This window comes from Dipteris shenzhenensis, chromosome 4 (assembly GCF_047967505.1).
Source record: "Dipteris shenzhenensis isolate YYH24624 ecotype China chromosome 4, Dip_SZ_1.0, whole genome shotgun sequence".
NCBI lineage: Eukaryota > Viridiplantae > Streptophyta > Polypodiopsida > Gleicheniales > Dipteridaceae > Dipteris > Dipteris shenzhenensis.
Genome location: NC_141599.1, coordinates 31778515 through 31795091, shown reverse-complemented (window position 1 = coordinate 31795091; position 16577 = coordinate 31778515). Strand labels below are relative to the sequence as shown.

The following is a 16577-nucleotide window of genomic DNA, read 5'->3' as shown; positions in this document are numbered from 1 at the left end:
CTGACTTAAAGAAGTAATCTGGAGGGTAGCCTAAAATGAAAGGTGTGGTAAACTTCACAATCAGCCTTAAGCTCCAACACTTATCTTCCAAGTAACACAAATCTTTTATTTGCATTGGTCACAGCAAGAGTACTTCGATTTTCATTTCATGTGCATATCTGATGAGTTCAAGAAAATGCCAAACTTATCATGTTAAAGCAAAATAAACAGCATCACATTCATGATAAGGGCTACATGGCTCGTACTTGTATCAATCTGGAAGGGGTGGTTTTCCATATGATGTAGCCTGATTGGGTCTCATAGGCCTTCCACAGAATTCAATAAATCTCTAGATGTCAGGCAGCATCACGTCACGCCACCTCGGAGTACGCCGTACAGAGAGGGGGCCCACATAGAGCCTGGATCACACACCTCAAACATTGGACAGGCCATGACACGATAAGATTTACACCTCAAACATTGGACAGGCCTCGGAGTGATCTCTTCAAGTCCAACTTATCCACCCTAGGCTTTTGTGTATCAGTTCTCAGTTTTATCAAATTATCACTTTTCATCTTACCAATTTATCAGCTTATCAGTAGCTTTTCGGGAGGAGTGTTAGACATCTCTATGGGGGTGTATTTCTTATTTCTCATGATGGATTTTGGCTCATCCTCTGATAGGGTTTTTTGGGCCTTTCATAGACGTTAATAAAATTTATTAATCTCTCTCTCTCTCTCTCTCTCTCTCTCTCTTCAAGCATAGGAATCCACCTGAATCCTAGAAGGTGGTTTCTCTTTCCACCCTCCCATCTTCGGGAGGAGCTTTCATGTACTTGTGATATTGTATTGCTCAGGTCCCATAGGCCGGTTTTGGTCTTCAGAGGACGATAATATATTCTTCTTCTTCTTCTTCTTCTCTCTCTCTCTCCCGTCGCCTAGCCCCTCAACCTCCCGTGCAGGCCATACAGCCGCCTTCATCCTTTGTCGTACAGCTGCCGCCGCCGTCCGTACAGCAGCAGAGCAGCCTTTTTTTCCAGGTCATCCAAGGCAAAGCAGAAGGGGAGAGATCTAATACATCTCAAACTAGGCTGATCCCCTGGCCCAGTTTGAGGGGTTAGCTTCAGCTAAGGGGTCCATAGATTGCACAGGCTACCGTTATGGAGTCCCCCTCTTTCCCTAAGATGAAGCGGTTCGCCACCACACCAGTCAGCAAGCCCTCATACTCTGATATTGCAGCCCCATCAGCGACACCCAGCCCATATGCACTATACTTTAAGCAAAGGATTGGATCAGACCCGCAGGAGCAAATCTACTATCTACAATAGGAAGTAAGAGAGCTCAAGCTTATAGTAGCAGCTCTCGGGAAGAAAGTGAAGGAGATGGAAAATAATGGTAAGCAGGAGACCATTGCTGAAGTTCTACAAAAATGCAGCTCATCTCCACCAGCACCAATACTTGTCTCCACGGTCAAAGAGATGATTACCACTCAGGTCAGTTCAGCCAAGAGAGAGACGATGGAGACAGCTGAGGCTAGCCCCGAAGTCATCCAGACGACTAGTAGAGAGCGGAGTAGAAACCTGATATGCATGTATTTCCACATGGTTTGCCACCCATGGTATTCAGATGGACAGCCCACCCCCTTTTCATACAGCATGGGCGCGCCCCTTGAGTCGATCCCGCGAGATGAGATTGATCAAGGGACGATATTACTACCTCTACCAATTCGGTCCACTCTCCCGGCTGATCCACTTTCATGACCAGGTTTCCATTGGCCTCTATCTACTTGAGATGCACCGACACAAGGAGACACTACTACGACAAATTAGAGAGCAGCAAGAACCAGACCACATAATATAGAGGCTGACAGGGCACAGCGACACGTCACAGACATTAATGCATTTGAGTCAGCTCCAAGGTACAGCGGGGTAGAGGAGGAGGAGCTAGCTGATATGCAGGCACGTGGATCACTAAGAGAGAGACACAGAGACCACCTGCAGCACGGAGAGCGACTAGAGCACACTTTATTAAGGTCTGGCCTATCACAGCTTTCCTCATGGGAGACCGCCCAAGACAAGGGGTCTCTCTGAACATCGCCCAACAGGTTCATAGATCGAGGAGACCACGCCCTCCCCCGCCACCACAGCATGAGACAGCCCGACGGACGTAGATCCGAGATATATTCACCGCTCACAGACGAGCCACCATAGTGCCAGGTTTCGGTTTTTGAGTCCCAGCTCTCAGCCTACTTCAGTTAGTATCTGATTTATACTTGATTTTTCTCAAGCTATCGAGCTCTTGAGATCAGTTTAGCACTCAGCAAGGGCCCTAGCGCGCCCTTTGCCCAAGCCCATTGAGGCTTGTATGAGTTTTTCCTTTTTTGTGTACTTTGTACTTTGTCCCATAGGCGTGCATGGCCGCCCGCGGACGTTAATACATCTCTCTCTCTCTCTCTCTCTCTATATATATATATATATATATATATCGGAAGAGAGTGTAGTCCCAAACCGCTTCACACCCTGTGATAGCTTTTTCTAACCCCAATGGTAAAGTTTTAGGGGGACCAAGTGTTTTCCCCTTTCCAGCCTCACTTCCCGAACAAGCAAACTATCAACAAAGCGTATTGCTGAACTGGTTCCAGAAGCAATTTGGGCGGCACCGATGTATAGTAGGAGGGTGAGAAATATCTGCCTATCCTTCAGATTTGACGCGCAACGGGCAAGGCTTGTTTCCATGCCAAATCTCATTTAAAATGGCCCTTGATCGATGACAAAGGGGCAAAATCTGATCAGCCCATGTCTTTGAGTCAATCAACATGGATATGATACCATGTTGAAAGAGATGCATATGTGTAACAGAGATTTAAAAGAGCCTAAAATAGTCCACATATAGCATGGAAACCATGGAATACAAAGCCGGGTGGGGTGAAAGCACATCATCAATTCCTTAATAGGCCTCCTATATGTTGACATAGGAGCAGACCACTAGTTATGAGACGACCCGGCTAACCCCCCACAACCTCAGTCGGGTCACCCAACATGATTGGTCGCGTGTTTCTAAACGGTCATTGATCTCCAATAAGACTTAATGTTTATTTATGGATCAGTTGAGAAATATAGCTTTCAACTTTCAAAATTTATGTTATAAATTTCAAACTTGAACGTCTTAAGCATTGTACACAAATTATTTGGTTGCTTGGAAATCCCCCTGCCCCCCTCCCAAAATAAGTAAGAAGTAGTATATTCTTTTAAATAGAAAGGGTCCAAGGTTCCAAGCGACCTCAATCGGAATGCCTCTAATGCCTGACACAATCTTGATTAAAGGCATGCATCACAACATCATTAGCAAAAGATAGTCACTCTAGCCAAACCCCCCCTCCCGTTTTATCCTTGAGGAAATAAACCATGTGCCCATGATATGACACATTAGGAAGAGCCTTGCATGCTAATTCTTAGGCAGCGACCCAAATATTTTTGGATATCCAATGAATGTCAAACTGGCAAAGAGGGGATCCCTTTGTGCTTCTGACACGAACATGACCAGCGTTGATCTTCTCTCATCCTCTCTCTATTTATTCTCTCCACTTCACTACCTCCACATTGAGGTAGTGAAGTATTCCTCCATCCTAGTTTAGGATTCAATTAGCATGAAGATCGTCATAGGGATTTGGAAGGATAGCCTTGAAATGCATATTGTTGGCAAATTTCCCACGACTTTAGTAGCAACAAGTAGAACACCCAGGGAATTTTCTTAGAGAAATAAGACCTTCTTATCTACTTCTCACAGCCAAGCTACACGCTGAATTCTATCAGATCAATTCAAATCTGTATAAGAAGACTCGTTCTTTTTAAGCATTCCTTGATTTCAGCAAGAGCAGTGATTGATCTCCACCTAATGGGATGAATATATGAGAGGCTGAATATATGACACAAGCTTAGATGCAGGAAGAGAATTGGTCCAATGACGAAAGATCAGAACGGAATAGCTTAACAGCTCCAAATTTGTAGGAGAGTTTCAGTCAAGTGTGAGGAATTGGTTCTTAACATCGAACTGGTGTAATTTCCACCACCAAAGGAAAGGCATACCTGTCCCAAAGCTTTCTTCACCGCATACAGAACACATGCCAGCATCCATAAGGTTCCCAAAGAATTTCCAACCAGTTGGTACCTGTTTACAGGCCCCAGGATATTTTCATTTTTATCATAAAATCACCTCCTAGGTTCAGTCTAGGACAATCATAAATAAGATGGCCTGAGAAGTAGAATAATTAGGTACTCTTTGAGCCCGAAATGATAAATAACCCCGATTTTGAGCCCTCATGTGTAGGACAACAAATTCGACTGCTTTTTTGGCTTACCTCAAAAAATTTAAGATTCAAAGCTTCTGCCACGACATCTAATGCAGCAGAAGTAGGCATACTCCTGAAAAGATGGACACATTGACCGTCACCAAAACAATCATTTTAGTTGATGCCACTTGCAAGCTGTATCCGAACTCCGTCTTTCTCACCTTGCAACTCCTTTTAATCCATTTTTGAAGTACGGAATGGCATCAACAGCATTTGCAGCAATAATGGCCACTGAATCTGATGGTGTAACAAAAAACCTGTGAGAGAGCAATGCAAATGGCATTAGAAACACAGATAGATAATAAACACCTTTACTTTCAATGAGATAATGTAGCCAAGATCCAGTATAAAACAGAAAGCTTTAAGACAGAAAAACCACCTCTTTCCAAGGATCATGTTCCTGTCAGCATCACCGTCTGCTGCGGCACCAAAATCGGGTGGCTCTTCTACAGGAGCAGTCTTACCCAATCCCATACGCTGAACTAACTCCTTTGCATACGTTAAGTTGGGGTCTGGATGACCTCCACCAAAGTCTTCCTGATATTCCATATTTAGTTTAGGGGGGAAAATCAATGATTCAGGCACGCCCTTTTTGAGGGCAAGATTTTCAAAATGAAAGCGGAAGATTGATTCAGACCAAAAATACTTGGAAAGAAAAGTGATAAGCTTTGAAAGCAGATAGAGAAACATAAGCTTCTTGAGGACCTTCGGAGTGCAGTTCAGTAAAGAACTCGGTTTAGCTGACAGTTCATCAAGGAAAATTTTATGAGCATAAATTCCTGCCACTCCGTGTAGGGCATCATAACTGCTCAGTGGCAAGAGAAGAAACGAATCATGAAACCAACCAACAAATCTGGAGGAAGATTTGCCTTCCAGGTACAAAATACAGCAAATTACAAGGAATTAGTAATCTTGGATCAGCGATGGATTGGACCTACCAGAAAGTGAAATCTGGCCGGGATAGCAATCCTTTAATTGCTTCAAAATCAAATATTGTCCTGCAAAAGCATGTAAGATTTCAAGCATTTGCAAACAGCAACATTAAAACCAATAACATCCACACACACACACACAAACACATCTGGAACTCACTTCATCAACTTCACATGGTCATCAGTTGCATCAAAAACCACCACATCAAAAGGTCCATTGGGACCACCAAATGTCGATGTTCCACACTTTGTTATATCCACCTGCAACATGATCCACACAATCAAAAAGAAGTTAAAAGCTCATCAGGACTAACCCTTGTTATTACTCACAACTGCAGAATAATCATTAAATGGTGATAAGCAGATAGTTGAGAGGCAATTACATCTGGAAGATCTTCAGCTACGTAATACTCTTTGATTGTCTTGGTTAAAGCATATATCTTATCTGTAAGTGCTTCCAGAGCTGGCCCACCATTTTCGGTATTATACTTTATACCAAAATCCTGTAAACATGCACATGATGTTAAGACCCTCCTGGAAATTTGAAACTGAAATCAACCTTCCAAAGCCAAGGAAAATTCGCTTTAAACTGATGCTTACACACAAAACTTGAATTGGTACTAACATCTGGCAATGCTGAATTACGTACAGCACACAGACAAGGAATGAAAGTGCACAAGGGTGCTTATAAATTGAAGCCCAAAGAAACTCAGTTGACTTATCAGCCTTGATCGTAAATGTAAACTATGTTATTGTTAAACATTATTGAGGCTGAAAGAGAAATATAAGAAGGTTATGTTGCAAGACTAGGATTTTATCACTGTGAGGAAGCCAAATTGCTGACAGTATTGGTTGACCAAGCCTGTAGCATGACCATCCAGCCTAATGTATGCATGTTGTGCTACAGCACACTTGGCATTGCCTGCGGCTATCTAAAGCCCAATAATGGTTGAGAGGGGAAACACACACACACACTTTTTTTTTTGGGGTGAAAAGTTTGTTGCATTATATTACAAAGTAACTATCCCAAAATAGGATATGTCACAATAACATAAATCCCAAACTAGATAGATCAAAAGAGAATATCATTGTAGGACAAATATACATCATACTCTATGTAGTAAGTTTGCAGGCAATCAAATAGAGATTGCTGCAAAGAGTGACGAAAGAAAACAAAAGTAGAAAAACTAGGATCACCATAGACTCTGTGGTTTCTATCTTTCCAGAGAGTCCAAAGTGCCCAGTAACGAACCCAGGAAAAGAACAAGTCAAACTCCGATCGGCGAGGATAAATCCCAAAAAGCTAGAAGAACCTGCCAAAAGTAATATGAGGAAAACACAAATGCAATCTCTGCTGAAGAATGCCGATGAAGTCATATGTGTCAAGGAAACGCCAAAAAATATGAGACACAGACTACCTCCATGCCAAACGACGATGATAAACAACTGGGGCAATAAGCCGGCATGAGAGCAAGTGTCCAGAAGGAAAAATCCCCAATCGAATGTGCCACAAAAAGACTTGTTGTCGGAGAAGGAGTTTGGAATGTCAAATCTGCCTCAAGCCTTGTCACCACCATTTGACTGGACAATCCAATCTCCAAATCTTATTTGCTCAAATTGAAGCCCAAGGTGGAGGCAATAGAACTTTATATAAAAAGGACACTATAATATGAGACAGCTTCAAAGGACAAATGGATGAATTTAGTGGAAGAAGAGTCCAATCCTGAAGCCTGTCTTGAAGTTCTAGAGGCGGTAACAACTGAAAAGAGTGGAGCATACAAGTAATAGCCTGCCATACAAGGCGATAATGCATCCCTAACCCATATTTTCCAGCAGCCAATGGAAAGGATAAGAGAGTCCTGTCATCATGAATGACATCAGCCATAAAGGAGATCCCCTTTGGAATTAGGAAATATGATCGTCTCGGCTCTTGCAAGGCCAACGGTGGAGAAAAAACTCAGGACCACTCTAAGAACTCACTCCTGAGTTCGTAAGAAGACCCGAGAATGTCCTCTGGCGGTTAGGTAGTGTCTCCCATGTTGCGTCCTCCTCAACACGATCTTTCCAATTGATCTTGTATTCCGTGATAGTTTTATTCCGTATCTGTCTTTCACAAAATTCAAGTATTCTCTCAGGTTCGTGTGGAATAAAAGTTAAATCCGTAACTTCTAGTATTTCTTGAGGAGTAACAAGCTAATCGTCTGCACCCAGTAACTCTTTCACCCATTGACATGAAAAACTAGATATACTTTAACATCAAGAGGGAATTCTAGTTTATATGCAGCCAATCCAATTCTTTTAATAATCTTGAACTGGGTGATAATTTTGGAACCAAATCAGTACTTAGACTCTTGGATTCCTTGGGAATAGTAAATATACCATCGTTCCGTCAGAGTACTCTTTGGGTGATCGATGTCTATTAGCATAAAATGTATCCCGATCGTGGACACTTCTAATAGACTCCTTGGCAAACTCCAACATTTCTTGCATGTCTTGCAAGAATGTCCTTGCAGCATCATTGTTTATTCCCTTGAACCCAACCATAATTGGTGACTTCGGTTGAAGCCCGTACATAAGCATAAAAGGACTATAACATGTACTTGAAAGCTTTGTACTGTTGTAAGCAAATTCTATCGTGAGGAGATTGAAGACTGTCTCTTAGAAAAATATGCACGAAGCATATCTTCAACCAATTGGTTAACCTTCTCTGTGCTGCCATCAGATTATGCATGATCTGAGGAACTCAGAGTACTTTCCAACTTCTTAAAAACAAGTGTCCAAAAGTTACTTGTAAACTTGAATCCTTGTCACTAACTCGTGAGCCAATTGGACAACTGATATGGTCGATCGAGTAGGTAAAAATCTAGCCATTTTTGTCAAACAATCAACTATGACACAGATGGAGTCATGACCCTTGCACGTTCCAAGAAAAACGGTAATAAAGTCCATGGAAATACTTTCCTAATTATTACCGAGGATTTGCAATGACTATAATAAACCCACGCTTCTAAGGCGTTCTGCCTTAGTAGCCTGACAAACCGGACAACCTGCCACATAGCTTTCAATAAATGCACGCATCTTAGGCCAATAAAAGGTATGTTTCACAAGAGACAGAGTCCGATGTATGCTTGGATGTCTAGCACTAGGAGCATCAAGACACTCCTAGAGAATCTTGGACCCAAGATCCGAAACATCCGGCACACATATCTTTCAATTTCACAATAGCAAGCCATTCCGAATCATCCACTAACCTCCCGCCGCCTGTACCGTAGGTGGCACAATCCCTTAGTCTTGGACAACCATGGAGCTCCCATCCTAGATCTTTTTCCAATAAGAACTAAAATGACTATCAATTGCGCAATGCCCTCTCAAGGATTGACGTACGCCAGAGGATATTTCCGTAAATGACATAGCATTTACAAACTTGACTCGATCCGCCACACTATTCAAGGAACCCTTTCAATAACGTATTTTAAAATCAAAATTTTGCATTAACTCTGCCATACTGATGATCCATCAATACAAGAAACTTTGAACCATATAAGTAGTGTCTCCAAACCTTTAGAGCATGAACTACTACATACAGTTCTTTTTCTAGTCCGTGTCATCTAGCTTTTTACTTTCAAAAGCTACAAGTCTACCCTCTTTGAATAAAGCTGCCCCAATCGCAAAGTCACTCACATCGACCTCTAAAACATAAGGCCGGATAGGATCGAGTAGCGATCCTTGATAGTTTGCTTCAAGGTCTCAAAAGCCTTGATCATTTTGTCATTCCAAGGGATCGGCTAGCAACCTTTCAACACGTTGGTCAAGGGTATCTTGATTTTAGAACAATCACACACTGACTGCCGGAGAAAGACCGTAAATCCTAGGAAAGAACGAAGTTGTTTCACTGTGTAAGGGATGAGCCATTCCAAAACCTTCTGGACACGATCTAGATCAATGTTGATACCTTCGGAAGAAATTTTGTGCCCTAAGTAACTAATCTTCCTCATAAAGAAGTCACATTTACTCATCTTGGCATATAGCTTATGCTATCTTAAAAGAACTAAGACAATCCGGAGGTCTCCAATGTGATCCTCTAGCGAGCGGCTATATACCAAAATGTCATCGAAGAACACAACGAATTTGTCCAAATAATCTCGGAACAAATCGTTCATCATTTGTTGAAAGGTAGCGGGAGCATTGGTCAAACCAAAAGGCAATACGAGAAACTCGTAGTGGCCATACCTAGTACAAAAAGCGGTTCTATCTATATGTTTAGCATAGATACGGATTTCATGGTAACCGTACGCAATTCAATCTTAGTGAAATACTTCGCTCCGGCCAACCAGTCGATCAAATCATCTGAATAAGGAAGAGGGTATTATTCTTAATTGTCACTTTATTTAACCGTTTGTAATCTACACACATCCTCCACGAACCATCTTTCTTCTTTCTTGAAAGGACAGCCACACCCCAGGTTGATTTACTTGGGCGAATATAACCCATATTTAGATAGTCTTGAAGCTGTGAAGCTAACTCATCCTCCTGGAGTTGGCTCATCCTATAAGGTGGATACTAATAAATTGAGCCCTAGGTACTAAATCTATGCGATGATCTACTGGCCATTCTGGAGATAAGCATTCCGACAGTTGTACAAGGAATACATCAAGGAAATCATCTTACAACGTTCTCAATTCTCGGTGTTCAAACACACTTAAATCATTTTTGTTATTAACAGATATAACAAATGAGAAAAGCGGAATCAAATCACACCGACACACATCAATGAGAAGTGTTTAACATATTCCGAAGCTGCATCGCAGATACAATAGGTCCCTGAGAAGAGGGAATATCATCACAGTGAATACAAAATTGGGTGTCCTTATCCAAAAAAGAGTGTATGGTCTTTTCATCCAATCCAAATATCGTGGGTTTTAAACCACTCTATTCCGATCAACAAGTCCAAATGTTCCAAGTGCATAACATAGCACGTAAGAGTAGCTGTGTAGTCTTGAATCCGGACAGAAAGTTCATCGACCTTACAATCCCAAAACTACTTTCAAGCTGGAAGCTACATCTTGTAGATGTGAGCGCTAGGCGTCGTGGACAACCCGCACAAATCTGTAGTTCACAAAATCATGAGAGCTGCCCGGGTCAAAGAGAATGTGAACTCTTTGGTCCCTTACTTCTCCATAACCTCGGAAAAGACCAAATAACGAATTGTTAAAAGTGCTATTACATGGAAGTGGGCAGGTAATAACATTTCAACAAGTCCAACATGTTCACCTTCTAGCACTCCGCTTCCGAGCTTTAGAGAAGCACCAAGACTTCCCCTCTAACTTCTAGTAAGACATACACCTTTCAATCCCTCAAAACTTGAGAAATGCAAAGCACAGAAGCTGCCAAAAGCAAGTTATAAAGGTTCAAATGTAAACAAGGAATGCATAGACTAGATGATCCATCTACTTCTCTGCACGCTTTGAAAGCAAACCATACACCTCATGGAGGTAGACTCAGCTTCCTTATGCAATCCTATTCTGCCGCTCCAATATCAAATCTCTCAGACCTAGAATGTTTACTTGGTGGGCTAGAAAAAGATCAGGCAAAGCATAAATATGCAGCAGAGGCTGGACAGTGCTGTCCTTCAGGTCATCAGAAACAATTATTGGAAAGCAACACGTTAAGTCCAATTCCTATCATAATTCATGCATGCATTTGAAGAAGCAGCCTGGCTAATTATTCTGCACTCAATAATCCAAATGCCATGCATAAGCAATATTGATTTTCTTTCAGTACAGAGAGCTGAACTCTTTTATTGCTCTCGTGACTCTATGCAATTTGAACACAAACCCAATATGCCTAAAAAGGAATCACCTCGTGTGGACCACCTGGATTATGACTGGCAGTAAGAATGAAAGCTCCATAGGCTTTCTCACCCTGACAAACCAAAGAAGCCAAAAGATTTGAGTTATTCAGAAAATGAAACAGCACACTCACAAGTAGCACATTTCATAATTGAATTATGTGAAAAAGACTAGTAACAATCCTTCTAAAACGGATGCTGCAAAATTCACTGTGATGTAGTTTCAACATCTTACACTGGAGCCAACACGGTTTCTTATAACCGCCGAGACTGCTGGAGTCGCCAATAATCCATTTTGTCCGACCCAAACTTGACTCACTCCATTTGCGGCAGCAATCTTTGTTATGATCTGAAATACCACGAAAAAAAATCATTGAATAGTCTCGATAGTAAACCCATGGAATCAAATGTAACAGCTGAAACCCAACCAGCCAGAGCTTCTAACTAGTCAAAAACCTGAATCGCATCTTTCGAGAAATATCGTCCATCACCAGAGACAACAATGGTTGATCCTGTAAAACCCGAATAGTTACTTTAGAGAACATATATATCACACATTTAACTGAAGAAGTTCTATCAGACCCCACCTTCTCACTATTAGTATATTCAATATTTTAAGGCACTACAAAGGCGTGAAGGGCTTACGACTGCTTGTTGGGCTGTGTCCAACGCAAAATCAGGTGATAAACACAGGAACTCTATACTGCAAAGCCTGAAAGACAGATACTTACCTTGGAGAATATATATCTTTCTCATCTTCAGCTTGAGTAAAATCCTATAGGACTCCCCATTTTTTCACTTCATTATTTAAAAGCAGTAGAGTGCTTGTTTGGCAATTGCCAGCTCTAATCAAGCTGATGAAAACAGGCACCCTAGACTGCAAAGCAAAGTGAGAATCTTAGGCCTTTAAGAGCAAGGAGAAGAATCAGGCTCTTCAAGCTCAAAGATGCTCCAGGTGTGAAAAATATAATACAAAGCAGCATCCTGGGAGAACTTCTAATTTGCAAAACAAGCACTAATGCTTGTTAGACAGGCCCAAGCTTTCCACTTATTAAATCCTCATTTGTTCCATTTGTTCCTTGATATATGGTTGCATCTACGCACAGAGACCTCATAAATTAACAATCTATGCACACATACCTCATAAATTAGCATTACATTCCTCATTATACTGGCTATAGATATTTGCACTCCGCACACACATACCTTATAATTAGAACTCCATTCCTCATTATACTAAAAGTACCATCTGCACAACTTTATATGCTGTGACTGACCCTCCTATGGCTGATCTCTTGTATCCGTCATCCAGTCCGATGCATATGCCTTCAGGGTACTGAGACAGTTCTCTTATTACTATGGTCGACGGCTTTAATCCCCCATCAACCGAATTGGACCATAGTCCCCTCTGTCAAACCAATATGCTCCCTGGCCTCCAACACGAGCTCCCCGAATCCCAAATGTCAAGGTGCTAGATAAGAGGCCGTCTCTCGATCTCCTCTTAACATTGCAGGCTCACCCTAATAAGACTTGCAGAGGATGCTTTCACACATTCCTCCCTTCTTCTTTCCCTTTCAATCCCTCGTTTCCCTTCTTCCACTCCTGCCTTCCCCCGTCTCCTTTCCCTCCATTCTCTTATTCCATTCCCTCCTTCCTTTCCCTCTTCACTTTCCTTGGAGTCCCTTCTACCCACCATCCCTTCCCCTCCCTCCTTTCATTCTATGAGAAGCTGCCATGGCCCGGGATCCTATCTTCATGTTGCTCTAGAGTAAAAATTTCTATATAAGCAGCTCCCCAATCTACCCCAACCACTTATAGCAACATTCCAAAATGGAGTGACAACACGTAATAACAAAAATATGTTGCTAGTCTCTTCATTACACTCTTGAGGTTGCTGCACATGACGTCCGTGGCATTCACCAGCCATGCCAAATGCAAGCTATAGAACAGACTAGGGTAAACCAATCCCACAAAACAAAATTACAAGGAAAAAACCTCAAGGTTTCTAAAAAGGTATGCGTATTAGCCTCAAAAAAATATCTAGGCTACAATCCTAGCCTCTTAAGAATCTAAGGTTTTGGATTTACAATCACTGACCAACTCTATAGCATTAAATGCTCCTTCAAATGCCATAGTGGCCACTCTGACATGCTACATCCAAAAGCATGCAAACCTCTTTCTTTGTGATAGCCATAGCGCTCCCAGCACTCATATCCCAACATTGATAATTGTGATGTCCCAACATGGATAATTGTCAAATGTTGGCTGATCTTCCTCTGCTAAATTCTACACATTCAATTGTAGATGCGGCCTTCCTTGGTAGGCCCTCCACCCAATAGGAAGCTCACGAGGTGCCAACCAAGTCTTGAATGTGTGTAGCTGTAGGAGATCCTCTCAGATCACTTGGTGCACTTCGTGATATGTGAGCAAAATAGATATATATATATATAGAGAGAGAGAGAGAACGAAAGAAAGAAGTTGTATTAACGTCTTCAGGAGACCTCACGGGGCTATGAGACAAGATACAAGATATATGTAACCCATACAAGCCACTGTGGACTGAAGCAAAGGGCACACTAAGGCCCTTGCTGAGTGCTAAATGATATGCAACCTAGTACAACTGGTACAAAACATAGTAGGAAAAAGAGGGCAGTCAACTACTCAGAACCAGAGCTCCAAGTACATGTGGAGGCTCTATATAGCCCGGCTCCTTGATGGCCCTCTGATGTGATGCAAAGAGCTCATGTCTCTGTCTGTCTATCTGTCGGGCTGTCTCTTGTGGTGGCGGGGGCCGCGCTCTCTTGGATCTCTATATCCAACGGGCTACATCGAGAGTAATGCCTCGTCTCTGGTAGTCCCCTCTGAGGAGGGCTGAGATAGGTCGAGCCTCAATCGTGTGTGCTCTAGCCGCCCCATGTCGTGTGTGGTCTCCACGTCTCTCGTCCAACCATATCGTGGTGATGACGGGTCTCACTCCTGATCCATAGTGCTCTCGTCTCCTCGAGCTCCTCCCCCTCGATCTCATCTAGCGTTGGCTCAGATGAATTTAAAAAATGACACGTGTCTGTGCTCGATCTAGCTCGGTGTCTTGAGGCATCGATTGTAGCCGATCTCTGGCCTGCCACACGGGAATCTATGTGTCTCCGCATTACAATCAAGTAGAGCCCAATGCAGATCTGATCGGGGAAATGTATCAGCCGTGTGAGTGGTCCGAAGCCAAGCCCCTCCTGAAAGAGGCTATGGTATCGCCCTCGGATCTCATAGTAGGCCGGACAAACATATAGAAAATGCTCCTCTCTCTCAACCTCCTCCATCGTGTATAGTCTATAGACTGCCAAGCATCGGGATGAGACTCCAGTGCGAATGAGACTCCAGTGCGAATCTCGATAATCTCCACTGAGGTAGGGCCCAAACTCTGTGGAGAAACGTCACGGTCTGTAAGACAGCGTCCACTTGGAGCGATGTCATGGCAAACTCTGCCTGTACGATCTGATATGGAGCTGAAGGCTTACTAAAAATCATCTTGGATCCCATGATCACTTGTAGCCTCTCAACTGACGGACTCGTATAGACTCATCACTCCCCAGATCATGACCTCTGGGAGATGTAGCTCTTGTGGTCGCTTGATCAGGTGAGAGCGAGGGACTGTGTCAAAAGCCTTCTGAAAGTCCACAAAGCAAGTGTAGACCTGACGTCTCGACTTCGCCTCCTCGATGATGGCTCTCAGGCTAAAAATATGGTCCAGTGTGGAGTGATGTCTCTGGAAGCTTGCCTGCTCAAGAGCCCGCTGTCCATGATCATCTGTATAACTACTAATCGCCCTCTCCAGTATCAATCCATAAATCTTAACCAAAGTGTGATCAATCATGAGAGTGTGCCTTATGTATCGGTACAATGGTGGTAGTACTCCAAGTAAATGGGAACCTGTGACATACTGCATGGTTGAACAACTATGCTAGAACAAGGGCCAAGACCTTCGGTCCATGTGCAAAGTGCTCTCTACGTAGCCCCTCATGGTCTGGTGCTCTCCGGTTGTGCAAACGAAGGAGGGCATTCCTCACGTTCTATGCAATGAACAAGTGAGAAGTAGTGGGTCTAGGCATAGAGAACATATCTGGTGGCATCTCACCTGGGATGTCGTATAAGGCGCATGCATATCTGTCCCAAATCTATGGGTCAGTGACGGGAATGGGCCATTTCCCCTCTTATAGAAATCCCCAGCCGATAGTCAGGTCCCCCTCTCGAAAAGATCTGACCGCCTCATCAACCCTGCGAGTGAGAAAAGTGCGCTTCTTACGTCATGTCATCCGACGTGAGATGCGATGCACCTCAAATGATGTCAGGTGTCGCAAGGCCTACTCGTGTGTGAGGTGAGCTCTCATCTCCTTACACTCATCATCATACCAAGGGTTCTGAGGCATCTTTCCAACTGAGGCATGTGTGGGTCGAGTCGTAGGGAAAGATATGATGGCAGCCTCGTGTATCACTAACGCCAAAGTGACTGAAACCTGAGCAAGGTCTATCTCTAGCTCCGTGTAGGGTCAGAAGCTCTTGAGCTAAGTGACTCACGTAAACTGGATTGAGGGTCCGGTCAAAGTGAACATGGGCTCGGGTGGGCGCATGGAGGACTCTCTCTGTGTCTGGCCTGGTAGCGAAAATACAAAATGTGAGGTATGTGAGATCAGCTCCGAGTGGGGGAGGGGGTACTACAAAGTCGTGAATCTCAGATGCGAATGCAAGGGATCCCATCAAGTAGTCCACTGTGCTTGTCCCCCCTCCATGTGGAAAACAAGTGAGTCCACCGATGATGGCCATCTCTGAAGGCCCTTGTATATGATCAGATCATATACTGCCTCCATAGCAAGTAGGTGCCGCCCATATCTTGTCACGTGTGGAGCATCTGCTGAGTGTCTCACTATCCCAAGCTCAACTGCATCTAACTGTGGTACTATGAGGGAATCGGATGCAAAGTCAAGTAGTCCCACCTGGTTGTCCCCTGTGCGTGCATTGAAGTCACCAAGGAGGAGGGTGTCACCCTGTCTAGAAAACTCTGTGATATCATCGTGTATACTCTCATACGGGCTGTTCCCATCTTTGGTGCATAGGATGATGTGTCCGGAGGAAAGTAGCACACCACAATGAAGATCGGTTGTGCCTCTGGTATCTGGACTCTAATCCACATGTGCCGTGCATGTTCCTCTTTCCTAACCACTGAAAGGAGTGGTTGAGGGCTGACTTGAAGAAGACAACCACACCCCCAAAGCCTCGTACTCCACTATCCCTCCTCAATTCCTTCCTGTGGGCAGATTAACATTGTATCTTGTCACGGTGGGTAGCCCTCTCTCTAGGCTCTCGTGTGTCTCGATATAGAAAACTATGTCCCTGTCAATGTATGTCTCCAAGAAACCTGCTGGGTCAGACCATAGGGTGCCATTGCAGTTCCAAAATACCATTTTCAATCCTCCTGGCGT

The 16577-nt window shown here is 43.4% G+C and overlaps 1 protein-coding gene across 5 annotated transcripts in view; it reads right to left on the bottom strand.

The window, feature by feature from the left end:
• LOC147902729 (phosphoglucomutase, cytoplasmic 2-like) overlaps positions 1-16577 on the bottom strand; it is a 44936-nt gene that overhangs the window by 2592 nt on the left and 25767 nt on the right. For all 5 annotated transcript variants that reach the window (XR_015540896.1, XM_087373743.1, XM_087373744.1 and 2 more), the window contains exons 5-15: positions 11563-11618; positions 11342-11455; positions 11118-11180; positions 5642-5761; positions 5419-5519; positions 5265-5324; positions 5032-5131; positions 4706-4863; positions 4488-4583; positions 4336-4399; positions 4064-4145 (exon numbers count right to left, since the gene is read on the bottom strand). Coding sequence is in view for 4 of the 5 variants with exons in the window: in XM_087373743.1 (XP_087229869.1) it covers positions 4064-4145; positions 4336-4399; positions 4488-4583; positions 4706-4863; positions 5032-5131; positions 5265-5324; positions 5419-5519; positions 5642-5761; positions 11118-11180; positions 11342-11455; positions 11563-11618 (1014 nt within the window). In the remaining variant the exon portion in view is untranslated. The remainder of the gene's footprint in view (positions 1-4063; positions 4146-4335; positions 4400-4487; positions 4584-4705; positions 4864-5031; positions 5132-5264; positions 5325-5418; positions 5520-5641; positions 5762-11117; positions 11181-11341; positions 11456-11562; positions 11619-16577) is intronic.